This window comes from Pan troglodytes, chromosome 3 (assembly GCF_028858775.2).
Source record: "Pan troglodytes isolate AG18354 chromosome 3, NHGRI_mPanTro3-v2.0_pri, whole genome shotgun sequence".
Classification (NCBI taxonomy): Eukaryota; Metazoa; Chordata; class Mammalia; order Primates; family Hominidae; genus Pan; species Pan troglodytes.
Window position 1 is genome coordinate 92,179,321 of NC_072401.2, and position 27,990 is coordinate 92,207,310.

Genomic DNA, 27,990 nt, shown 5'->3' on the forward strand with positions numbered 1-27,990 from the left:
ATAGAGAGGAGTAAGTCCAAGAAATAGTGAAGAAGTAGAGATTAAATTTAGTTCCAGATTTGGTTCAAAGTGAGTAGCAGCTGAGCATATATGATGGCTTCCTGATTATTAATTTAGGAAATAGGAAGATAATGGGGAAATCAGCAGAAGTGAAGTCTCAAGGTGGCGGAAGAGGATGTTGAATTGGAGTGTCTGTGGAACAATATTGAGTATATGTTTAGTGAGTAGTTGTACTTAAGAGCTGGAGCTTGGAATACAGATAATTCTGGATTAGCTAGTTGTATCTTGTAGTTACTAGCTGTATTAGTCAGGGTTCTGTAGAGAGACAGAACTGATGGAATATATATATATACACACACACACACACACACACATATATATATACACTTAATAAACTCACATATATATACACGTATATATATATATAAACACACATATATATATATATGAGTTTATGAAGTATTAACTCACATGATTACAAGGTCCGCAATAGGCCATCTGCAGGCTGAGAAGCAAGGAGAGCCAGTCCAAATTCCAAAACTGAAGAACCTGGAGTCCAATGTTCAAGGGCAGGAAGCATCCAGCACAGGAGAAATATGTAGGCTGGGAGGCTAGGCCACTCTCTCTTTTCACATTTTTCTGCCTGCTTATATTCTAGCCATTCTGGCAGCTGATTAGATTGTGCCCCCCCAGATTAAGGGTGGGTCTGCCTTTCCCAGCTCACTGACTCAAATGTTAATCTCCATTGGCAACAGCCTCACAGACACACCCTGGATCAATACCCTGTATCCTTCAATCCAATGAATTTGATACTCAGTATTAACCATCATACCAGCATACAGTAGTAGAGGCCATGGATGTGGATATATTGTGTACATTGAGGTCGTGGTTGGGTGTACATGCAGAGTGAGAAGATTAAATGCCCAAAGATTGAGCTCTAGTGAAAGGCACAATTGTTACAGGGACATCACTAAAGATGAGCACTGTAACTTGGATATTGGTTTGAGAATTAATATTTAATTATAGCCAGGGACCAAATGGTAGATATAGTATCTATACTAGTCCATTTTCACACCACTATAAAGAACAACCTCAGACTGCATAATACATAAAACAAAGAGATTTAATTGACTCACAATTCTGTGTGGCTGGGGAGGCCTAAGGAAACTTAAAATCATGGCGGAAGGCTGAGGGGAAGCAAGGTACTTCTTCACAAAGCAGCAGGAGAGAGAGAGAGCTTAAGGGAAACTGCCACTTTTAAGCCATCAGATCTCATGAGAACTCCCTCACTATCACCAGAACAGCATAGGGGAAACCACCCCCATGATCCAATCACCTCCCACCAGGTCTCTCCTGTGACACATGGGAATTACAATTTAAGATGAGATTTGGGTGGGATCACAGAGACAAACCATTTCATTCTGTCCCTGGCCCCTCCCAAATCTCACATTCTTGTCACATTTGAAAACCAATCTTGCCTTCACAACAGTCCCCCGAAGTCTAACTCATTACAGCATTAACTCAAAAGTCCAAGTCCAAAGTCTCATCTGAGACAAGGCAAATCTCTTTCATCTATGAGCCTGTAAAATCAAAAGCAAGTTACTTAACTTCCAAGCTACAATGGAGGTACAGGCAATGGGTAAATGTTCTTATTCCAAATGAAAGGAATTGGCCAAAACAAAAGGGCCACAGGCCTCATGCAATTCTGAAACCTGGTGGGCCAGTCATTAAATCTTAAAGCTCCAAAATCTCCTTTGACTCTGTGTCTTACATCCAGGGAATGCCGATGCAAGGGATGGACTCCCATGGCCTTGGGCAGCTCCACCCCTGTGGCTCTGTGGGGTATATCCCCTGCGGCTCCTTTCACAGCCTGGTGGTGAGTGCCTGATATAGTTTGGCTGTGTCCCCACCCAAATCTCAACTTGAATTGTATCTCCCAGAATTCCCACATGTTGTGGGAGGAATCCTGGGGGAGGTAATTGAATCATGGGGGCTGTTCTTTCCTATGCTATTCTCATGATTGTGAATAAGTCTCACAGATCTGATGGGTTCATCAGGGCTTTCCACTTTTGCTTCTTCCTCATTTTCTCTTGCCACTGCCATGTAAGTAGTATCTTTCACCTCCTGCCATGATTCTGAGGCCTCCCCATCCATGTGAAACTATAAGTCCAATTAAACCTCTTTTTCTTTCCATTCTCAGGTATGTCTTTATCAGCAGTATGAAAATGGACTAATACAGTGCCTGTGGCTTTTCCAGGCACATGGTGCAAGCTGTTGGTGGATCTATGATTCTGGGGTCTGGAGGACAGTGACCCTCTTCTCACAGTTCCCCTAAGCAGTGCCCCAGTGGGGATTCTGTGTGGGTGGCTCCAACCCCACATGTCCCTTCTGCACTGCCCTAGCAGAGGTTCTCCTTAAGGGCTCTACCCCTGCAGCAGACTTCTGCCTGAACATCCAGGCATTTCCATACATTCTCTGAAACCTAGACAGAGGTTCCCAAACCTCAACTCTTATCCTCTGTGTGCCCACAGGCCCAACACCACATGTAAGCCACCAATGCTTGGGGCTTGTACACTCTGAAGAAAGACCTGGGCTGTACGTTGGCCCCTATTAGCCATGGCTGGAGCTAGAGCAGCTGGGATGCAGGCTGCCATGGCTCAAGGCTACACAGAGCAGCAGGGCCCTGGACACAGCCCACAAAACCATTTTTCTCTCCTAAGCCTCCTGGCCTGTAATGGGAGAGGCTGCTTCCCTTGTTGGGAGAGGCTCCTGTACGGTGATGGGAGGCTGCGGTGAAGATCTCTGAAATGACCTGGAGACATTTTCCCCATTGTCTTGGCTATAACATTTGGCTCTTCATTACTTATGCAATTTTCTGCAGTCATCTTGAATTTTTCCCGAGAAAATGGGTTTTTCTTTTCTACCTCAAGGTCAGGCTGCAAATTTTTCAAACTTTTATGCTCTGCTTCTCTTTTAAATAAAAGTGCCTGTTTCCAATAATCTGTTTTTGAATGCATATGACTGAATGCATTTGGAATCAGCCAGGTCACCTCTTGAATGCTTTGCTGCTTCGAAATTTCTTCCACCAGGTACCTTAAATCATGTCTCTCTAGTTCAAAGTTTCACAGATCTGTAGGGCAGTGGCAAAATGGCATCAGGCTCTTTGCTAAAGCATAGCAATAGTGAACTTTACTCCAGTTCCCAATAAGTTCCTTATCTTCATTTGAGACTACCTCAGCCTGGACTTTATTGACCAAATCACCATAACATTTTAATCAAAACCACTTTAGTTTCTAGGAAGCTCCAAACTTTCTCACATCTTCCTGTCTTCTGAGCCCTCCAAACTGTTCCAACCTCTGCCCATTACCCAGTTTCAAAGGTGCTTCCACATTTTCAGTTTATCTTTATAGCAGTGCCCCACTCCAATCACCAATTTTCTGTATTATCCATTTTCACATTGCAATAAAGAATGATCTAAGACTGGGTAATTTATACAGGAAAAAGGTTTAATTGATTCACAGTTTCTCATGGCTGGGGAAGCCTCAGGAAACTTACAATCATGGTGGAAAGCTAATGGGAAGTAAGGCATGTCCTCCCAAGGTGGCAGGAGTCAGAGAGTGCTCAGGGAAAACTGCCACTTTTAAACCATCAGATATCATGAGAACTTTCTCACTATCATGAGACTATCATGGGAGAAACCACCCCCATGATCCAACCACCTCCCACCAGGTCCCTCCCTCCACATGTGGGGATTACAATTCACGATGAGATTTGGGTGGGGACACTGAGCCAAGCCATATCAGTATCTTTTTAAATGTAGAGTTATTTCTGTTCTACTTACTATGTATGCACAAACATGAGAGGGAATAATTTAGGAAGGTTTCCTGGTTTCTGTCATAGGCAAATAAATTGATAGAGGAATACCAAAAGCAAAACAAAAAACTAAGCAAAAACATATGTGTGTGTGGATGTGTGTGTGTGTGTGTGTGTGTGTGTCTACATGATTATGTGTAGCATAAAAGCATTTTTTGGATACATTAACTTATTTTTTGCAACTAAGAATATATTATGAAAAATATCATACTATAGAGGGAATTTGAGTTTCATTAGTCAGATGCAATTATCTCCCACTGTGTGAAGCTGACTTTCCTTATCAAGAGCAAAGTAAAAGGGCTAAGCCTATTATGCTGTCTCTTTGATGTTTTCATAGGATATAATGAAAGATGAATGCTCGATGCTCAAGCTGCAGCTGAAAGAGAAGGATGAACTCATTTCCCAACTTCAGGAAGAGCTGGTAAGTGATAACAATGCTTGGCTCACGAGTGTACTTTACTTTCAAGGTTATTTGTTCCACACCCTTATTTATTAACACCAATGGCATTAGTTATTTGTAAATCCTTCCAGTGGTTCAATCCAATGATCAGTTTTTATAATTCTGTCATGAAAACTATAGATCTTTGACAAGCTGAGGAATAGAAAGGATGTTTTATAATATATGTGGAAATGTATATGATTCCAGAAACTTATCACTGAACCAGGATTAAACATTTCAGTTGTATCTATCAGAAATCTTGAAGGCTTAGGCCACATTGTTTTTGTAAAGTGCATGATTTAACTCCATAAAGCTATACCTAAAGATACAGATCTATAATATAAAGCAAAATACTTGATCTAGCAAACAAAACCAGATTTTACATTTTACTTTTATAAAGCCATCAAAAATACATTAACCTAATGAGACTTCTTGTTAATTTATTATATAGTTCCCAAATTATGTAAAAATTGTACAAAAATATGAAGTGTGTGTGGTTCAGGTTTTGGAGTATGGTTTTTAATGTAATATCATGAAAGAAAGTAAGGAATTACACTTTCATAATATAAAAATACATTTGGTAGATAGCAGACAGAGCAGTGGGCATTATTTTTTCTAAGTATGTGTTTTCTATTTATCTATGAATATTAACAGTATTTTGCAATAAAATGTGCACTCGATATAAATTTTAAAAGATAGTACTCTAAAACAATAATTAAATAGAAAGAAATAAGAAGAGATATTTTTAATTCATCATTCATTTTTACACTAAGAATAGATTAAAGAAATAACCATGCAATAAGAGAGACCCTGACTCATTATCAAGATGAAGAAACAAATCCTTCTCAACGTATTTTTAATGATTATTTTAGACTCACAATAGTGTATTATGTAATTATTGAACACAACTAAATTACAAAACAGACTTTGTAGACCATCGAACTTCTGAGGACTCCTGACATATTAGTGAGATATTGGAGAAATTCAGAGCATAATTTATAGACTCTTCACAACTGACAATGTTTTCCCTGAAACTTGACCTTTATTTAAACAGTGTTCTAGGATTGGATTGATGCTGATCCTTGGTCCCATTAACATGTTACTGTGGCTTTAGAAGACTTATAAACTAGTACTTAGGATAAGAATAGTATCACAGACAAAAGGAACATGTGTTACATTACCTAAATAACCTTTTATAAACCTGTAAGTAACATATTGTAGTGTCAATTTTATGTATTACATAATGAAAACATTTCTTTATTTAAATATAGCCCTCTAGGTACATATTATCTAATAATGCTTTTTTACATTGCATACAAAAATATGTTTGAGTTGACTAAATATCACATATAGATATTTATTGCATAATGGTTAAAATAATCAATTTTAACATAGCAGAGTATTTATTACTTTGTCAGAGAGTGCTTATTTTGAATTTGGGTAATTAACTCAGAAAAGAGTATTCTTTCTTTCTCAGCATTAGTTATGATCAGTTTTAAAACATTCATATATAAGAAATCGGACCTTCATTTGCTGAATTAAATGAAAAAGAAAATGATTACTTTCGAAGACAGTACTACATAGTTATAATTTAAAAAATTTAGTACACCTCCATCTAAAAAAGTCCTATATATATTTTTTTCTTTTCTTTATACTTGAATTACTCAAATTGGCTACTTAGTTTCTAAAATTTCTCAGGGAACAATAAAGGAGCATTTTAATTTTGTGCTATTGTAGTTTGCATAATCATCTTGAATAAACAGGAAAAGTGTTAACTTTTAAAAATATAGTTTATTTTATTAATTAAAAAGGACTGCAGCTAAGGGGGAAGTATGTAATTGGTGATTCAAGAATTTTACTTAGAGGAAACATGGTTGGAAAAAAAATTGTCATTCCATCTGGATTTGGAGCATGGATAAGAAATGCCAATCATGTAGGCCAATGCAAACCCCTTGCATCCATGGAAAATTTTGGTCCTCCTATTTCTGGTCCTGGTAATAAATAACTTGTGACATTTTGTTATGGTGGAGGTTAAATTTTACACTTATGCTTTACTTACATTGAAAATTTCAAAAAATTTTAGAAACCAGTTGAGTTATACCCTACTATATACTACAGGTTCATAATCTTTAATAATTTAGAACTGATTCAGTTTTCTATTCTTTCTCATGGGTTTCTGATTTCTTGACCACTGTTATTATCACAAGCAATTGTATCTGCATATACACTGTAGAATGAAATTAGATGTAATTGTACCAAGAAAGGCTTTATTCCCAATTAGTAATTAAGAAAGTTTTAAATTTTTTGATTATTTATATTTTTTAGTTAGCCTCATCAATAGTGGGAAGAGTTGTAAAAAGTTAGGGACAGAATGGGTCTAGAAAAAAAGAAATGTTTTTCTTTTCTTTTTTTTTTTTTAAGATAGAATCTTGCTCTGTCACCAGGCTGGAGTGAAGTGGCATGATCTCAGCTCACTGTGCAACCTCCACCTCCTGGGTTCAAGCGATTCTCTTGCCTCAGCCTCCCAAGAAGCTGGGACCACAGGCACACGCCACAATGCCCGGCTAATTTTTGTATTTTTAGTAGAGACGAGGTTTTGCCATGTTGGCTAGGCTGGTCTTGAACTCCTTACCTCAAATTATCTGCCCACCTCGGTTTCCCAAAGTGCTGGGATTACAGATGTGAGCCACCACTCTGGGCCATAACAAGTTTTTTAGTCATTTAAATGCAAGTGTTTCAGTCATTTGTTTTTAGGGCATGGTTTCTCAACAATAGTGCTGGTGGCACTTTGTTGTGTCTGTGCTATGAATTGTAGGATGTTTAGCAGCATCCCTAGCCTCTCTCCTCTAGATGCCAGTAGCACCTCTACACATTGCCAAATGTCCCATGGGGGCAAAGTTGCCTCCAGGTGAGAACCACTGCTATAGGGATATTCGATTAAATGTGTAGTCCCCAATGAAATGGTATGTTATAGAAAAAACATCTATTTATAGATACCCAGGAAAAAAACAAAAAACTCCAGCACAAGAGATGCACCTTCCTTGGGCTATTAAATATGTAACTGTTTGTACACTATATTTAGCTGCTAAGGCTACCAAAACAAAATGCCGTAGATGGGGTGGCTTAAACAACTAAAGTTTATTTGTCAGATTTCTGGAGGATAGAAGTCTGAGATCCGGTGCCAGAGTGTTGGGATTGTGGTGAGGGCTGTCTTCCTGGCTTGCAGATGGCCATCTTTTCAGTATGTGCTCACATGGTCTTTCCTTGGTGCATGCACATAGGGAGAGAGAGAGAAGAGGGAGAAAGAGAGATCATGTAAGCCCTCTGATGTCTCGTCTTCTAAAGACACTAATCCTATCATAAGGACCCCACCTCATGGCCTCACCAAACCTCCCATCATCTCCCAAAGGTCCTATCTCCAAATATTATCACGCCGGGAGTCAGGGCTTCAATACATGAATTGTGGAGCAGGGGGAACAATTCAGTACATAGCACATACTCTTTGTGCTCATGACTGTTTAATATTAGCAAGTTCAGTTGTGGAAAATTAGAGAGTTCTACTATATATTTTTTTTCCAGCATTAAATGCACGTTTCAAAAATTATTCTTTTCTACCATATGATTTCAAAATTATTACATTGGCTTAATTCTTTTTTATTGCTGGGTGGGTAGATTTCACAAAGCATAAATACACTAACAAACTGAAAATAATAATTTTGATTTAGGATTATGTATTGATGTTGTTTGGGTAAACTATTCAGATTATTAATTGCATTTCTAATGTGAATGTATTTTTGTATTTTATAGCCACACTTCCAATTTATTCCTTCTTTTTAAAAAGAAAACAATAAGCTGTTTGTACTCTTAGGAACAATTTTAAAAAGTCAAGACTTATTATCCCTGAAATATTTATGCATTACTTACCTTGGTGAGATTTACTGTTTTCAACAGATCGAGATAAAAATAATCACTTGTAATTGTTTTATTATGTCCAAAGGGATATTAAGTGTTAGAATATTAGAGTGTCCTGGGATTATGTGCTAGGGCAACTAATTGGAGAAAACGAGACATACATTCTGTAGCCAGAAGTTTGTAGTATGGTAAACAGAGAGGAAACTAGTTCACAGCATGAAACATCTACTCCCAACTGTTCTATAATAGAACAAAATCTCCTCTGCATTAAATAAGAAATAGAGCAAAGGAAAAATGTCTTCTCTTCATCTTCCTGGGGCCTTAGCTTTCTTTACTTGAGGAGAAGAGTGAGTCAATATGGTGATATGGAAAATTGGGATATGAGTTTCTTGTCCTACCTCTAATCTTAATTGCCTATGTGACCAGATTTAGGTATTTTTCTCTATTTGGGCATTGGTTTCTTCAACTGTCAAATAATACCACCGTATGTTTTGGTCTGTTTTGTGCTGTTCTAACAAAATATCACAGACTGGATAATTTATGGTAATTTATAGAAACAGAAATATATTTCTCACAGTTCTAGAGGCTGCTAAGTTCAAGATCAAGGAGCTAGCAGGTTAGGGCCCATCTCTCTGCTTCCAAGATGGTGCCTTGAAAGCTGAGGGAAGGAATGCTTGTCCTCACATGATAGAAAGGCAGAAGAGTATGAATCTGCTCCTGCAAGCCCGTTTTATAGCAGCTTTAGTATATACATAAGATGGAAGCCTTCACGAGCTAAACATCTCTCCATAGGTGGCACTTCCCAACACTGTTTGGGATTAAGTTTTCAATGACAGAATTTGGGGTGACATACTCAGACCATAGGACCATAACATTAAAAATATTACATATTTATCAATAGTGAATTTGATAGATTATAGCATATTTATATTTATATAACTGTATTATATATTATATATATTTTTATAGCTATGTTGCTTATAAAATTATTAAGTGGAGGGAAAAGCAGATTTTAGAACAGCATATTGTATAACACGATGTGAAAAACGTATATTGTATAGAAAATCTAGAATAATTAATAGTATTTAACTTTGAGAAATTAGACTGCTCAATTTCTGCTTTAATTTGGTAATGTATCATTTTTAATAACAAATATATTACTTGTATAATCAGAAAAACACCAGACTACTTCTTTGGAAAATAAATGAAGAATTTCAATGTGTTTAATGGTTTTCATTCCGTGATCAGTGTGTGTTGGGGGAAATAAGGGCAGCAGAGGGATCCTGTGGATTTCCATTCCCCACCCACTTAATGATAGTAGCCCTCATTTCATTGTTTTTTGCATGTCATTACTTATTACATTATCATTTCAATCAATAAGCAGTTTTTATTTAATGCATATCATTATACTCCTAAGATTTTATTTGGTGAAAAACCACAGCTGAGAACAAAATCAAGCAAACAAACCAAAACCCTGAACAAGATGATTGCTAAGAACTACTGCGAACTATTAAACAGGGTGGGAAATGAGAACAAAAGCTATGACATACACCTCAGTGAGAATTATTACACATCATGGTGATTGGAGAGAATATTAGCTAATTGAGGGCATGGAAAAGAACCAATGTTCAGAATCAAAAATAAAAGGAGGACTTTTTTGATAATTAAATGTTTGGATATACAGTTTAAAATATAGGTTCTATTTATGTTGTAGAATATATTGGACTTTTTGAATATTAGAAATACATCGCTCTTATCCAACAGAAAGATTTAGGGATTTTATTAATTTAATTTATTAAGATATTTAAAGCATAGCTATAGATTTAGATCAAAAGTCTAAACATAATAGCTAAACGTATGCATACTTAATCATAATTAATTATAATAAAAGGTATTTTAAATATTTGCATCATAAGTTTAATTTATTACACTTAATGATATAAAACAGAAAAATATTTTTCTCACTTCTGAGAAAGTTTCAGTGTCTTTCCCTCAGCTATTTAGTGAAGGTTATGTTGAAGAATGCTATGTAATTTTATTGCTTATATGATACTGAAGGGCACTGTAAATATTATCCTCAGGTGACTAAAATAAATTTGAGATATTTGTCATAAATGTTGATGGTGAAGTGTAGTCTTGTGTTTTGGGGGGATGGATATGTTCTTGTAAATGATTATTAATCTTATCAGTGGTTTCAAAAATCTTATAAATGGTTTTACACTATGGATGAAGAGTGTGTACTATACGACATCAGAAATTGAAGAAAGTATATTTGGTATTTATTAATAAATTAATTCAAAATATTTTTTAAGTAAGTTAGAGTTAAATTACAAATGAAAACATAATAAATTTAGTTAGTTCTGTGACCGTGAAGAGAAGAATTTAATTGTCCTAATTAAGGTTAGTAGACGGTGCTGTGAATTTACTGTTTTAACTTGGATGACAATTTACATATACACTTTCAAAAATGTTAAACAGATTTGTATGGATAATCACACTACTAAATGTAAGTTGTCAGCAGTTTATATTTCTGAACTTTTGGGGTTTCTACCATTCGGAATTTTCCCGTTGGACACTTTTATTTGTTTTCTAGCGGATCTGGGTAAAATGTATCAGATACAGCTTTCTATGTCTATTTCTGTAAAAACATATGTGTTTTGGCTGGGCCTGGTGGCTCACGCCTGTAATCCCAGCACGTTGGGAGGCCAAGGTGGGCGAATCACGAGGTCAGGAGTTTGAGACCAGCATGGCCAACATGGTGAAACCTCATCTCTACTAAAAATACAAAACATTAGCTGGGCGTGGTGGGCACCTGTAATCCCAGCTACTCCCAAGGCTGAGACAGGAGAATCGTTTGAACCTGGGAGGCGGAGGTTGCAGTGAGCTGAGAACTTGCCATTGCACTCCAGCCTGGGGGACAGAGTGAAACTCCATCTCAAAACAAACAAACAAACAAACAAACAAACAAACAAAAACTTTCTATTTAAAAGTCCAATTCAAATGGGTCACCGGAAAAACAAAATAGATTTTCTGAAAAAGTAAGTTTATTAGCCCTCTGTAAAATAAACACTTTAATAACAGCCCTTAATAACATGATTTAAACAAAAAAGCAAAACAAAAATACTTATTATGTTTTCCTTCATAATCTTCCTCTGTTTACTAACATTACAACAACTATACTTTTCAATGCTAGTGAAATTTAACAGTTACCTCTGTTTACTAACATTACAACATCTATACTTTTCAATGCTAGTGAAATTTAAGTTACCTTCACCACCACATCTTTTTAAGCAGTAAGGGAATACATTGACTGTAGGAATAATGTATGACTATTATCAGAGGAAAAAATTTAAAACATGTCGGTAATGAGAGACTCTTTCCTAAGAAGATTTTTTTGTGGGTCTGAATTCTAAATGTAGGTTATGATTAAGTTTTAAACTTCACACACACACATACATACACACACACACATTTTTCCCCACACACTTTAAAATTTTTTTCAATTATCACATTTTTTAATTACCTGTCCTTTAATAAACAATGCATTTTTAAATGGAAGTTTAACTAGGAGATCTTTCAGTTATGGAGCTGAAACACTCAACGATTCCACCACACATTTTTTTTTTTTTTTTTTTTTTGAGACGGAGTCTCGCTCTGTCGCCCAGGCTGGAGTGCAGTGGCGCGATCTCGGCTCACTGCAAGCTCCGCCTCCCAGGTTCACGCCATTCTCCTGCCTCAGCCTCCCGAGTAGCTGGGACTACAGGCGCCCGCTACCACGCCCGGCTAATTTTTTGTATTTTTAGTAGAGACGGGGTTTCACCGTGTTAGCCAGGATGGTCTCGATCTCCTGACCTCGTGATCCGCCCGCTTCGGCCTCCCAAAGTGCTGGGATTACAGGCGTGAGCCACCGCGCCCGGCCTCCACCACACATTTTTATTTTGAGAGTTAAGTTTGTGATCTTAAGTCAGAACCTTCCAACTAGCTGTAAACTGTTTGTGTTTCTAAAATTTGAGGTACTACTTATTAATGTATTCAAATATAGATTTCAAAATAAGCAATGAGAGCATAGTTATTGTAAAGACAAAGACATGGAACTTGAGATACTTAAATTATATCAGTTAATAGTAACCATTTGGAGTATTTATTTGTATTTAAGATTCAAAACAAAAGAATAGTGTGTGAACCGTGAGCTCTCTATTTTGGGGGGGGATGTTTGGACATTTTAGTTTATAATTAAATATTTTACTGAATTTTAATAATATCTTCAAAACTGAACTTTATTTTTTATTTTAAAATGTTAATTTTACTTTTAAAATTAAAGCACAATTAAAAAATGAATGTTACATCAAGAGCGTGATTTAGTAATTACCTATACTGTATCTTCTGCAGACTCTTTTTTAATTAAACAAATATTACATTTATTAAAATTTACTTTTTACTTTTTGACATATAGTTTACACAAAGTTAAATAAAAGTTTTAACTAGCTTCATTTCTTTTCTGGCCATTATTAATATTAATTTATTGCCATATTATTTAATCCTATGTTTTTCTTTTAGAAGAGGACGGTTAAAAATAAGCTTTTCAGGCATCCATTATAATAGATACATCATTGAGTTGAACACTTTTTCCTCCCGTAATGTAAATATGAACTCAAGAAAGCCAGGCCTCATTAAAAAAAATGTTTAAAAAGGTATATCCCTTTTCGTGTTATTCAACCTACTTTGTTCTCACTCAAAGCAAATATTGAAAATTATATTCTTACTTGAGTGTAAGTAAGCATGTAAACAATCATGTTTCTCCAACCTTTTCAAATGTAATTTACTTTATTAACTGTAAGGCAAGTTCTCGGCTCATTTGTTAACAATTGAATAGCAAAACATGGGACTGAATAAAGGCACTTGTAGAAATGATGATTTTTGAAAAAAATTGAAGGCAGTTGAAAAACTGAAAGTGTATCATTATGTGTAATCAGGTTACTATGCATAATAAAAAGGGTGAGCTAAAAATAAAAGACTAAGAAATACATATGGCTAACTAGCACTTTATCAGAAATCTAGAGAGGAGTAATTTTGATACTTTCAGAATTCAAATTGAATGAAATGGTATGCCCTTGATACTTTAATAACAGAATAATTCCTGCATGATAAGAGAAACATTCTTTGTGCATGAAAATCATATCATGAATTTATCTTAAAAGTAATTCCCCACTTGCTCTACATTCTATTATAATTTATGGTATTATTTCATGCTAGTCATTTTAGAATAGAATATTACAGCTCCATGGATGATTTACATAGAAATGGACAGCTGTAAGTACTTTCAAATCCTCTTTCTTTTTCATATTTAGGAAACATTACGAACAGAAAAGTAATAGATTAGGTATACTTAAACATTATTAAAGTGTCAGGCTACTTTCCTTCTTTTTTCAGGAGAATTAATTGCATATATTCCAGAAAAGGCTTATCTCAGCAGTAATTACTCTCCTAGTCAGCTCTGTGAGACAGATGTAGAGTGTGAATGTGACAGTATCCTATGATACATAATGGGGATTGCCTCCAGTTTCTTACACACTCCAGTACCCTGATGAAGAGCTGCCAAAAAGATACAATCTTTAATATTCAATGGAATTTGCTGTAGCAATAGTACATATTTGTTAAAGTCTTTATCACAAAGGGTTGTTATATTGCAGTACAGCATGGATATAAGAAAATAATTGCTCTATGATTTAAATGCCAATAGGAAGGTGTTTTACCTTTAAGGCATAAATTGAGTTAAAAATATTCCACCATATTGTGATCAAATTAGGCATGTAGTTGAAATTAATTTATACGTAAAGTTAAATAGTTGAATATTTTGGATATTTTAAATTTATTGTATAAGCTATGTCATTCAATTTACAAACTATCTTCTTTATTTTATACTTCTTTTGTTACACTAATCAAGATTCCAGTACTTAGAGTAATTTAACAGACGCAACAATTTAAGTAGTCAGTGGGACATAACGATAGCCAAAGACTTAGAAAAAAATATATAACGCATGTTCCTGAATTATCATGGAAATTAATAATATGCAGAAGGGGAAATATGTGTTTTTTGTGTGTGTAACTGGGCCGTCAAAAACAAAATTACAGCAAATTTAGTTTAAAGATGTAATTGGCTTTTATTAACAATTTATGAATTGGTGGCATCTCATATAAAGATTTACAAAAGTTCCTCCTCTGGGCATGGCAAAACAATTGGTATTTTTTTGTTTGTTTTGTTTTTGTTGTTGCTTTTTTTTTTTTTTTTTTTGAGATGGAGTCTCGCTCTGTCACCAGACTGGAGTGTAGGGGTGCAATCTCGGATCACTGCAACCTCCACTTCCCAGGTTCAAGCAATTCTCCTGCCTCAGACTCCCGAGTTTTTTGTATTTTTAGTAGAGACGGGGTTTCGCCATATTAGCTAAGATGGTCTCAATCTCCTGACCTCGTGATCCACCTGCCTCGTCCTCCCAAAGTGCTGGGATTACAGGCGTGAGTCACCGCACTCAGCACAACAATTGTTTTTTATAAGGTACTTTGAATAGGAACAAGGAAACAAGCTAATACAAAAAGTGGATTGTTTAACATCAGGTTACTTCATGTTACTTTCCTTGTAAGAGTTAAAGTGGAGGAAACTTCCTTATTATGCCCAATAAAAACTAGCTTGTTTGGGATTTGGCTATCACCTCTACATGATTTCTTGGAAGGCCAGAAAAGTAAGTTACCTTGAGTTTGGTGACGTGGAATCTTAACATGAATGACTCCATTTTGGTTCAGTCTTTTGGACTCTAGTACAGAAGCTCAGTCCAAAACAATGGCCTCCTCCTTTATTTAACTGTATGTATATAAATAAACATGTAATGTTCTACTTCACAATAAAGTATGTTTAAAAATTTGAAAGTCAGTCTGAGCCGGGGACTTTGACTGGAGCAAGTGTTAACATGATGAAGGAGTAGAGTGGTATCTGTCCTCAAGGAAGCAAAGGGAGATAGGCTTACATAATTTTAATAACAATAGCCACTAGCTACTGAGCTCCTAACCTTTGACAGGTACTGTGAATGCTTTAGGTTTATTATTGCCTTTACTTTTTATAATACAATTGAGAAATAAGTATTATTACTCCCAGTTCATTCATAATAAACTAAATTCAGGGGGATTATGTGATTCATTTAATTCTGCATAATACATGACAGTTAAGATTGAGAGGAAAATCTGTCTGACTCCACGCACATGTTATTTTCCCTGTTACATCAAACAGATTTATAAATTACAGAGAGATTATAAACATATTAGTGGTATAAAATAGGGTAACACAGTTCACTTTTGCTACATATCAATACCAAAATAAAAATAATAGCTACTATTTATGGATTGGTTACCATTCATCTGGTAGTAGCAGTCAGACTTGGGTGGTCAGGGCAGAAACTCTTGTGATAGTGTTACTGGCAAAGCCGGTCCCCCAGAAGTGGGGGTTCTTTCCCCGTTCAGTGTTACAAAGCCATTATGTGAAACTGAAAATGAGCATCAAGCAGTTCAGACTTTATTTGATGGCCATGGAATTGAGAAGTGGGAGCACAGCTCACAAATCAACTTCTCAGCTCCTGAGAGCTGGAAAGTCACAGATAGAAGGCTACTTGAATTAAGGTGTTGAGCATTAAAAGCAAGGGGAGGAATATCCGTGCAGTTTCTGGGAATAGGCAGAGAAAATCTCAGAACCAGAGTGCTGCCTTCTTTTTATGGTTTCTTCTGGTCATTGTCATGATGATTAACTGTCATGGCACTGATGGGACTTTCATTTAGCATGGAAATTAGATTACAATAAAGTTAGAGTTTCTTCAGAGGTCAAGTGAGCTGCCATCTTGGATACCACTGGTTTCAACTGGTCTGATCAGGTTGGGAACTTCAGACCACAGACATCCTGTTCTTACAAATTAGGAGAGTCAAGGTGGGGTAGCAATTTAGCTATGCTATACAGGCATTACACTGGGTAATGATAACAAAACAGAAAAATTTATTTTAGAGGAATCACCTACAGCCACTTCTTCCAGCCTTGGAAGTGAGAATGGTGGGTTTCATCAAAAAGCGCATAGGGCATCACAGACACATTTAATGTCATTTTAGTAATCATGTCCTATTTCATGGACACTCTTTATATTTGAGTTAAACACATTATTGCTTGTAAAATCATGACAGCATTATCAGAGACATGAAAAGAGAACAATTTGAGTATCTTATCTAAAAGCTGTGTAGGGGAGGGAAGAATTTTCTTTTGCCCTCTGAGAGTTTAATAATTGAATCTGTTAAATAATCTGACAACGGGCAGATTAATAGGAGAATAGTTACACAAATTTATCATGTGCACCAGAACATTGCAGGAAAGACAACTGAATACCCTAAAACCAAGTGAGATTTATCATTCTTATATACCCTGGTTATAGAGCCGAGGGGGAAGGGGATGTAGGCAATTTATAGGAGAGTAAATGGTTTTGGAAAAAGTGAATGGGCCCTCAGAAGAATACATGGTGGTTTGTGACAAAGTTGGTCTGTGTGTGGTGCCGACTTCTTGTCTTCCTCTCCTGTGATAAGAGTTAATCTTCCCTGGTTGATGCAGCCCTCGGGGAGAGGATTGGCAATAGCTGTATTACTTTCGGAGGAGCTGTCTTTAGCCAGATAAGGGGAGCTCTGAGAAAATGTCCACCTATATCCAACATACCTCAAGTGCTCTCAATTTGAAGTAATTAGCATACCAAAGTGGCATATTTTGAAGTTGCATTTTTTGAACTCTTTCAGCTGAGAAAGCAAATTTTTTAGTGACTTAAAATGTATCTTTATATTTTTATAACATGTGTGAATGCAGTATCTACATACTTATCCATAAGTCTATTTATATCACTAAGAAATCTCCCATAGTCAGCCAAATACAGAGTGAGAGAATGGTCAAAAGTGAGAAGCACTAAATCCAAACAGCATGATTTCATCATGTCTTCTGATTAAATATTTTACTCAGTGGATGAACAAAACAAGAATGAATGGGCTGGAGATTGTTTTTAAAAATTTAGTTTTGTATCACTTTACAACTCTTTGAGCTATTCTAGGACTAGTATAGTTTCTGTAAGGAATACAAAGGAGGAATTTACCAGTTGTAATCCCCACTAAAGGCTTGAGCTTAAGTGTTTTTCCTGTGTGTTCCCTTTTTACTGTCAAATGTGGCTTTATCATTACTTGTTTTTCCCTCTCATTGGTGGGCTCCTTAATGATAGGGTCTTTGTTCTCCTATAGCCTCAATATCTAACAAAGCAGGCAATTAGTAAATATTTGAAGGAATGAATAAAATTTATATCGTATTTTTTGCTCTTACATTTGTTAGGAGAACTTTTAGAGAATAAAGCAAGACAATGTCACATTATTAAATTATATAGATGAAAGATAGAAATGAAAGGGGAAAGAAAGACTGTGAGTTTAGGTATATAATTTCCTGGAGGAACCACTAGATGCCAAACAAGCATGTGGGGATGTCACCTAGGAAACTTAAATGCAAAATGGGTATCACCAGAAATAACAGCAAGAAAATAAGTGGAGGAAAACAGAGCTATGAAATGATGCAAAGACAAGTAGTCAAGAGAAATTATAGAAGTAAAAAGATAGGGTAAAGTTAAAATTGATTCTAATCTAAAATATTCTAGAAAACAAAGAAAAACTAAGGAAACAACGTTCAACAAAACCATGAAAACTTTTCAGAAATTTAGGAAGTGCTAAGATCATCTGCTTCTCTTCATTTCACCAGAAAAACATCTTAGTGAAATAATACAATTTGAAGCCTCTCTTAAAAAACTGATTTTTTAGATAGAATGGTTTATAATGTGAACAATTCATAATAGAAAATGGCTATGGGTAGGAAGTTAATGAGACTGGAGAAAAAAACAGCTACGCTAAAACATAAGTACAAATGAAAGAGTAAAAATAAATTTAAAATGCCAAACATGTTCATAACCTATATTGATGAAAGTATTGTTAGTGGTGGTAGAGATCCAAGTTACCATGAGTTAACAGCAGCCTGTCTGTATGGGTCCATAGTAACTTCAGTCCTTGCCGCCTCAGAAAGAATTTGACTGAGGGGCATAGAGCAGAAAAAGAGACCGAGGCAAGTTTCAGAGCAGGAGTGGAAGTTTCTTTAAAAAGTCTTTAGAACATGAAAGAAAGGAAAATTTGCTTGGAAGGGACCCAAGTGCACACCTGAAGGTCTGCGAGAGAGTAGATGACAGCAAAAAAAAGAGATCTTTAACCTTGATCCTAGAACTTTATAGGCTGGTCTGTTTCCCGTAATTCTTTCCTTAGGGTGGGCTTCCTGCATGTGCAGTGCTTTCCTTACCTTTTGGAATTGAGCACATTCAGTGTGTTTAGGGAGTTATATGCATGCCTATCTGAAGCTTCCTTCCTTTTTCTAGTAGCATGTGTTCTTGAAACATCACACTTCGCCATTTTGACTGTTAACACTCATGCCCAAGAAGCTGCTTCTCCCTGAGGCCTACATTCAATTAACACTTCTAATGTTAGCCTGTGTGGACCATCAGGAGATTCTCTCCCTGACAGCCAAATTATCGTTTCTGGAGAGGCAATGCGATAATTGCCAAACCATCACCGGACATTTCTAGTGAGTTGGGGAGAGACCTCTCCTGCTCCGCTCATGCTTAACTACAGCATAAAATGTTGAGAAGTATATGAAGCAAATAATTGTTCATACTATGTGTCAATATTATGCTATGCCATTTAGTTGTGTATCTTACCTCACCCTTGGCCATACTTTTTTCTTTTATATTGAGGAAACCAAGGCTCAAAGATGTTAAATAAATTTCTCAAAGCTGCAGAATGTCATTTAAAGAATCTAAGCATATGCAAATTAAATTTTACTATGTTTGCTATGGAGAAGCAAAAAGTGCTTCAGTGTAAGGTTCCTTCACTCAAATTATTTCCCACTGCTAATAGCATACACAGACTTGTGGAGTGTGACACTGAGAGGAACAAAGCAAATAGAGACCAGTCAATTTGATGGTTATGGGGATTTCTGAGCTATTTAAGTTCATGGAACTTTGTTGCTTTGGAATGAGAGATCCTTAAAATTCTTCTAATTGACACAGACACAACTGCCCATTTTTCTGTTTTACTAAATTCACAATCCCTACTCTATTTTGCAGTTTTTGGTTTATTACACAGCCAGACAAGATGAACTTGAATCAGTAAAGTCCCCAAAGATTTGAGGCAGCCAAACACACCCTTCCTTTTTTCTCTATTGTATAACTTTTGTTAATTGTCCTTGGACTATGAACAAACAACTTTGGTAGTAACACTAAATTACTATTTAAAAAGTGACATGTGTATTTTAATAATGAATGCTGAGGAGTGAATCATATCTAACACTAATATAACAGATATCCCATCCATATAAACTCCCTTCCCATTGTCCTTTTTCATGTTAATCTGTAATCTTTTCACTCAGCCTGTATTCCACTTACTGTTCCCAACCATTCTGGGCATTATGTTGGTTTTACTGTCAGTCTCAATATATTACAAACAGGGGAACTGAGGTTCAGCACAATTAATGAACTATCTCATTAGCTAACAAGCAGTAGGAAGGTATGCACATACTAAGATATGCGTCAGTGTGGTTCTACACTACCTTTGCTGAAGACTGACTTCTTTATGTGTGATATGCGAAGAGATGCCATTATGGAGAAAGGAAGGTAGGGTTGAATACTGAAAAAGGTATTTGATTATTGATTTTTATTTCTTAGTGGATTTGACTTTTTCAGTGAAGAATAATAGGTACTGTATTCATTGTTTTCTATCATTTTGCACACTGAGATATTGGATTGCATAGCCTATCTTGTTATAATCTGTCATTTAAGAAAACTGTATCATTATATAATTTCTATTGATGAGCATTTATATATTTTTTCCTCCTCTGAACTTTGCCACAAAAGGCATATTTGTTTTAGCAAACATTGATAACCTGCTAGGAAGATGAGAATATGCCTATTACACTGTTGAAGATTGGCTACATAATTTGAGTTATCTACAATATGTTGCAAAAGGCAGATACTTGGCAAGTTTAATGCCATCCATCTGATGTAATTTAACTTAAGGTTGGATGAATAGCACTTTATTTCATCCTTGAAACTTTACGAACATGACTGTTATTATCTCAACAACTAATGCTGCTTAAAGAATGTTCATTACTTGCATATCATTTTTTTTCCACAAAAGAATAACCTTGACTAAATATTAGGTAAAATTTAGTTTAGACTATATTTTTGAAAACTTTTTAAATGAAAGTTATCTAATAAGAGAAGAGGAAAGAATTATGTTACCTAATATTCCACTACCCCAATATAGCCTTTTTGATATATTCATATGTCTCTCCCTCCTCCAATTTTTATATAGCAGAAATGATAATGGCTATATGTTTTGTATCTTGCTTTCTAATAATTGTATATCACATATATCTTATATGTGTAAGTAATTTCTTAAAATAAATGTTCAAAACTCTGATTAGTGGAGTAAAGGGCAAGACAGTCTTTTTACAAGCATCAGGTATTACTATGTGACTCTTTTTTTTCCCTAGTTCAGTGTTATAAGTAACAATTTACTAGTAATGTTATCTTTTGTCATTTGTCTATTAAAACAAGCATATATTAAATGGATTGCCTTCTTGAAATAAAATAAAAGTTTAATAGATTTATTTTTCAAGTTTTCTTTCCATAGTAGAAATGTCTGCAAATGAAGAGAAAATTCTTCATTTCAGTTGTATATATTCAACTACAGCTATAGGTGTAGATACAGATAGAACATGTGATGATAGAAGCAAATATCTGAAAATATTTTTCTGAGCTGCAGTGAATGAGCAAGCTACATAAATAATGAAGCTTTTGTTTTCTAGTATGTGAAAAAGTGTCTACTTCTTAAAAAACTAAAGAACTTAAGCATCTTCATTGCTTTGAGTTGACTTTTTTTAATGTTTGATGATTCCTCTTTTGTGATGTATACTGAACTAAGGTTACCAATGTGCACCATCTTTGAGATCCATAAAAAAATAAAATAGTGTTTTTTGGAAACATTTTTTATCAGTCATTAAGCAAATGATCATTATTTCTTTTGTCAGTTTAAAATCTGCAGAAATTTTCCATATTCTTATTTTAATTAGAAATGTTTGACAATTAAAAATCCACACCAAAGGATGCTGACAAGGCCAGTCTTTGTCAACACTTTATAGATTTGTCCTTCTAGAACCAAATGGTGTGTACTTCTTAAAGAGAATATTATGGAACAATAAAATTGCAACATTATTTATAGTGTTCTTCCATAGAAAAATTATTAAGCTTACTTTTGTAAAGAATATATTTTCTATGTATAAATGGGAAGAACCAAATCTACTGATAATCAATATATGTTATCCTATTTATAATCATCTGTGAGAGAGCAGGAAGATATTAAGCAATTGGTGTTACTTTAAAGGCAATGGTCTTTCATTATTCACAGCTTTTCAAATAACCTAATGGGCTTATCCTAATTTTCTGTGCGGCCATAACAAAAGACTTGAGACTGGGTAATTTATAAATAATAGAAATTTAATTCTCACAGTTTTGGAAGCTGGGAAGTCCAAGATCAAGGAACTGGCAGGTTCAGTGTTTGGTGAGGGCTTTTACCCTGCTTCCAAGATGACACCTTGTTGCTGCGCTGTGTCCTCAAATGGAAGAAAGGACGAAGAGGGGCCTAACTCATTTTCTCCAGCCCTTTTATAAGTGACTAGTCTTGTCCATGATGGCAGATCCTTCATGGCCTGATCACATCCTAAATGCCTCACCTCTTAATAGAGTTGCATTGAAGATTAAGTTTCAACATAAATTTTGGAGGAGACACAGACATTCAAACCATAGCAGGGCTACTTCCCTTTCTCTAATAGGACAGTGCCAAATAGCCTCTGAAGTTATGGAGCCTACAGATGGCCATCTTATTATGCCTATTCCTTGTGTGTTTCTTTTTTTGGCAATAATAAAAGACTTATGATGAGCTATTTGTGCATACCTATAAATACATTTCGTTTGTTCACTACCAGCCAGTCTCCTAAGAACCAGAGTATAAAATGGTTCATGACCCACTAGCACTCAAATATTTAATGAATAAATTAATGCATTATTCTTAGTAGACAAAATACATTTGTAATCTCTCAATTAAACAAACAAACCCTTTTCCTGTGGCTTGAATGTGTCCCTCAAAAGTTGGTTGTGTTGAAAACTTAATCCCCAATGCAACTTTGTTGGGAGCTGAGGCCTACCCTCCTCCCAACAGTTGGTCTTCACCCTCAAGAATGGATTAATGTCATTACTGGGAATGGGTTATTCAATTGGAGAGTGGGTTATTATAAAGCTAATTCAGCCCCTGGTGCCTCTCTTTGTCTACTCTGTTTGCTTCTGCTTTCTGGCCTTCCACCATGGGGTGATGCATACCAGATGCCAGTGCCATACTCTGGGACTTTTCAGTCTCCAAGACCGTGAGCTACATAAACTTCCTTATGAATTACCCAGTCTGCAGTATTCTCTTATAGCAACAGAAAATGGACTAAGAGAAGTTTGATGTGTGCAACTTTAAATGAATTTTTGTGTATTTTTACAGTTTAAAGGCAGTCCTCTGTAAGATTCCAGCAATCAGCCCTCATGGAAGCCTCAAGCCTATTTTCCTTCCTAGTACTCACAAGGTGATTTTTAATAATCAGGATAAAATCCAAAGTGAATAATTTATTTCTTGCTAAAAAAACTTTTTAAAAGTTATTAGGATTCCACACATCATTCTCAAAGGGTAAATCAAATACTAGCACCTCAGTAAGTTGAATAAAGAATTGATAATGAACACCACATTGATGCTAGATGCTACTTGATTTAATAGTTTCAATACAATCTCCCTCTTCCTGTTGAAATTCCTTAGCTATTTACAGTGCAGAGAGAAAAAAATAATAATTCTATTCTAAGAGTAGTAGTGAACAGTTTTCAGGTGTTTATCACTGATACAAATTAAGAACTGTGTCTATATTTTGTATAATTGCATCATACAGCTGTATTAAATCTTATAGTATCAAATATTAGATCTGATTTAATAGTATTAATAAATTTAAACCCATTTTAATCAATTTTCAAAAAAATACCATGTTCAGTTACAGAAAATGGTGCTTAGTTGCAGACTGTATCGTACCTTTTAACACCTGATGTGTACATCCCATGTAACGGAAAGGGCGACAATAAAATGGGGATTCAAAGGAAATAATATGGCAGAATAAGATGTGTAAGCACGATCTTATTTTCTTTTTTCGTACAGAATACTTACAGTTATTGAGCCTTCCAGAAATTGGAAGTTACCTGAAGCCACTCAAGTTTCCTTAAAAAACAAAACAAAACTGTCTATAGTTAACTTGATATGCCACTTTTCAAATGTTTCTAATATTTATTTTATTTTATTTTAAAGTATGTTTTTCATCTGCATCTACCAACATTTATTCTTGGGCTTTTAATTTTACCTTTTTCTCGCTGGCCTGGTGGCTCACGCCTTAATCCCAGCACTTTGGGAGGCTGAGGCGGATGGATCACGAGGTCAGGAGATTAAGACCACCCTGGCTAACACGGTGAAAAGCCGTCTCTACTAAAAATACAAAAAATTAGCCGGGCGTGGTGGTGGACGCCTGTAGTCCCAGCTACTCAGGAGGCTGAGGCAAGAGAATGGCGTGAACCCGGGACGGGGGAGCTTGCAGTGAGCCGAGATGACGCCACTGCACTCTAGCCTGGGCGACAGAGCCAAACTCCGTCTTAAAATTAAAATAAAATGAAATAAAATAAAATAATTTTACCTTTTTCCAAACTAATGTAATTGCTTACAGCTCATATTTGAGCTTCTAAATGCAATGCTATTAGACGTATTTGCCACTTCATATTTAAGGCCTCTTCTACTGTGTACAGTATTTATTACCATGGAGCCATGAGACCTAACTGCAAGGCTCTAATCTCAGTTCAGCTATATGTTTAGAATCACTGTGTGCTGTTCATACATGGGATTTGCCCCCTGAGCATATTTTATTTAAATCTGGTTGCAAGACATTTTTTTTTTCTTTCTTCATACATCATTGATAACATCTAATGCTTTGTTCAATAGCACCTGGAATTTTCATCCAAGATGACAGCTTAGGGAAATTGAATTTTCCCAGAGAGGTATCTCCAACTAGAATATAGTTTTAATTTTGGCAAGCTGAAATAAATCGTACCAGATTGTTTTATTCTATGCAAGACATCTGGGAGACTTTTGCTGCAGTCTACAGAATCTCATGCCATTGTGAAATGTTTGCCTTATGGACAACACAAGGTCTGGGGCATAATACTGCGTGTTTGCTCATTTCCAGTGACTCTATTTAATTAAGTCTAGAATACAAGCATAGAGACTCTGCTTTGTGAATCTGATGCTCTTGTATATGACTTAAGTTTATGTCAGGATTTAGGGAAAACATTCTCATTTTGGTAGCATTCCCAACATTTTGAGATAGTTTGACTTCTGTTCAGACCTGGCATGAGATTTTTGATATATGTGCAAATTGTGTGACACTGTTGGGTAAAAAATTCTTAGGTACAAATAAAGTTGACAGGTAGGACTTCTGTCCATCCACATCCATGCCCCACATTCCCTGATCTTTTTAATAATAACGACAAAAACATGATCAGTGTGCACACAGAACAGAAATTTAGATCAAACTAACCTTTGGGTCTGGCATCCTAATGAATGTATTAGTCAAATGTCACAAACTGCACAAAAGCTTTTGTATTAGAAAAACAAAAAAAACAAGCTTAGAATGGATGAGCAGATGCATATTCTTCTGAGCTTCCTTGACTCACAAGCTTTGCTTTGAGAGTCACCTTTCCCCCCACTGCCCTCTCTGACTCACTCTTGGAGTTTCTGGTACATAATTAAGACATATGGACAAATTCCCAAATTCTAGGGCTAAGAATACCAGCAAAGGTGAATTTACTATGAAAATAAATGAAGTTTAAGTTCATGAAGCTTCACCTATACCCATCCCTTCCAAGACTTGATTTTCTTCTAGGAAGTTGTGGTATGAAGCAGCAGCCACAGCCACACACTAGAGTGTGTGGGCCACAGAAGTCCTGATTTGAACCCTGGACTGGGTGGAGTCTTGGAAGCCCACACTACCTTCATGTCCCTCAGAACCCTCAGAGGTAACATTCCTCTGGTGGACTTCATCAAGTGTTCATCCCCTAACTTTGACCCCAAGGAGAATGATCTAAATCACATGTTGCTCTGTTCCCTGGTCTAGACCATCGCAACAAAACTGCTTGGCCACTTGGCCCCTGTTTTTCTCAAGAAACAAGTAACTTCACTGAGCAAAAATGTACCAGTGTGGCATTTGCAATGATCAGTTGAAGCTGAAAATAACTTTATCTACCACTAATAATAAAAATAAAATTTAATCAACCAAATCAGAGGCCACACTGAATCATCTTTCTACTATCTTTATAAAAAATATTGTAAAAATTGCTGTCATATTAAGAAGCAATCAAAGCATATGAAGCCAAAAATAAGGAAAAACAGTATTATAGATGACTCACATTCAGTTAACCATAAAAATGAAATAATATGTTTTTCTAATTATAATTTTTATTTCTGGAATTTGTCACTTTTAAATAATCTGTGATTATTTTTCTTCTAAGTATATATCTTTTTAACAAAGTTAACAAAAAACAAAATATATGGGCACTAAGAGGCACTCTAGAGAAAGACTGAAATTTTTTTTGAGTATTTGAATTACCCATAATTACAAATTTTAGTTTCTCACTATTCACAATACATTTTATGTCCCGTTGTTTTGCTTAGTTAGATAGGATGGAAATCTTGGCTTTCTGTCATTTCCTGTGCAGCCCTCTGCAAATTCTTTTCCTAACCTATTTCTTTATCTGTAAAATGGAGATTATAATACCTATTTCATCATATTACTATGTTAAACAAAATGTTTTTGAAGTACTTAGTACGATGACTGAATACAAACAAATAATAAATAGTAGGAAAGTCTATGTTGATTATACTATGTAAAATAAGTATAAAAAAGTCATGAGACAGCAGTGTAATATTCTAAGACATTGGAAGAGTTTAAAAGAACAGTTTTGGAAAACTGATTTCATACTTGTATGTACTAAAATTGAGATGCCCATGGGACATCTTAGTTGAGATAGCTGTTAGATATTTGGATTGCAGGTCTGGAACTTAGCAGAGAATTACAGTTATAAATTTTTAATTATTAACGTATCAGAAGTAGTTGTAACCATGAGTAAGGATGATATTATATGGGACAGTGTTTAAAGCAATGATAGGATAGATTTGAGGATAAATCCCAGTAATGATATTTGGTGCTTAGTTTTTTTAGAATTATCAAGGAATATAGAAATTGCATATTAAAATGCCCTGCATAATTTCTAGCACATAGTAGCTATTCTGTACACTTTATTGTTTATTTTGATTAATTTAAGCAATTCAGTATAAAAAAGAAAAAAACCCAATCTTTTTAGTCTATCAAAATTTAAAGGAAGACTTCTAAACATTAACATAGTAATTTTGTATATCCCACATAAATCTATATAAGAAAATAAATCCTATAAACTAAGATACTTTTAAAATATAAGAATATGAGTACTTTTTTTTTTAATGAATGTGATCTTCATGGAATTTTTTTATTATTAGAATGGAAGTGACCCTGGAAGCTTTCTTATTGTATTTATTTAAAACATTTCAGTTGTACAATTTAATTCAGTTGTCTAATAATTAAAATAAATTGTGTAAATATGTAAATTGAATGAACTGTTTTCTACTATTATGTACATATTTGAATTCAATTTATATGATCTGCTCGATCATTTTTAATAATTTAATATGTATTTAAATATAAATATTTCATATTTTTATTTTTTTAAGTTTTTAAACTTTTTATTTGCATATTAAAAAAATTGTGCACTCCAATAATTAAAATCATTTGAACAAAAAAAAATGGCACTCTGATTAAACTGCATTACAGCCTGCAGGACACCTTGGGCCAGCTTGGTTTTACTCTAGATTTCACTGTCGTCCCACCCCACTTCTTCCTTCACCAACATGCAAGTTCTTTCCTTCCCTGCCAGCCAGATAGACAGATGGGAAAGGCAGGCGCGGCCTTCGTTGTCAGTAGTTCTTTGATGTGAAAGGGGCAGCACAGTCATTTAAACTTGATTCAACCTCTTTGCATCTTACAAAGTTAAGCAGCTAAAAGAAGTAAAATAAGAAGGCAATGCTTGTGGAATGTACAGTGCATATTGGCGGCGCATGCCTCATTACGATTCGCCTGCTTGCTTCTCCTGTTCAATCGTTTCTTTGGAAGGCAGTGGATTTTTCTCTTGCGTCTCTGTCTTCTTCAGTTTCGACTTATCGAATTTCTCGATCTCAGCCATATCGGGTTTGTCAGACATGGTTGCGGAGGAAAAGCGGAGCCAGGCGCGCGAGTACGAGCGAAGTCTGGTCTGCGCAGTGGCCACCACCGAGTTGTCGCCATAATATTTTTAATAATGTTTGCATTTCTTCTATATTGCTAACTTCTTTGAGAAATATTATTATGATCTTTGTCTAAGAAGCCTATTATCTAGATTGAGAATCTAAACAAATACAAAGGTAAGCAA

At 35.4% G+C, this 27,990-nt stretch overlaps 2 protein-coding genes across 23 annotated transcripts in view; one reads left to right on the forward strand and one right to left on the reverse strand.

The window, feature by feature from the left end:
- The window catches only part of CCSER1 (coiled-coil serine rich protein 1), a 1,481,066-nt gene that overhangs the window by 675,927 nt on the left and 777,149 nt on the right, over window positions 1–27,990 (forward strand). For 21 of the 22 annotated variants that reach the window (XR_010156641.1, XR_010156643.1, XR_010156642.1 and 18 more), the window contains one exon: window positions 4,211–4,294. Coding sequence is in view for 18 of the 22 variants with exons in the window: in XM_016951876.3 (XP_016807365.2) it covers window positions 4,211–4,294 (84 nt within the window). In the remaining 4 variants the exon portion in view is untranslated. Of the gene's footprint in view, window positions 1–4,210; window positions 4,296–27,990 lie in introns of those variants that run through there. The other variant, XM_016951882.3, reaches the window with a different exon arrangement.
- Window positions 27,429–27,856, reverse strand: LOC101059399 (thymosin beta-4). The gene has a single exon (XM_003950374.5). It carries the CDS (start codon window positions 27,781–27,783, stop codon window positions 27,649–27,651), a length of 135 nt encoding a protein of 44 aa, XP_003950423.3. The 5' UTR covers window positions 27,784–27,856; the 3' UTR covers window positions 27,429–27,648.

What these genes read in the sequence shown, in the direction of transcription:
- LOC101059399 (XM_003950374.5), bottom strand. Translation starts at nt 27,783, where the DNA reads ATGTCTGACAAACCCGATATGGCTGAGATCGAGAAATTCGATAAGTCG.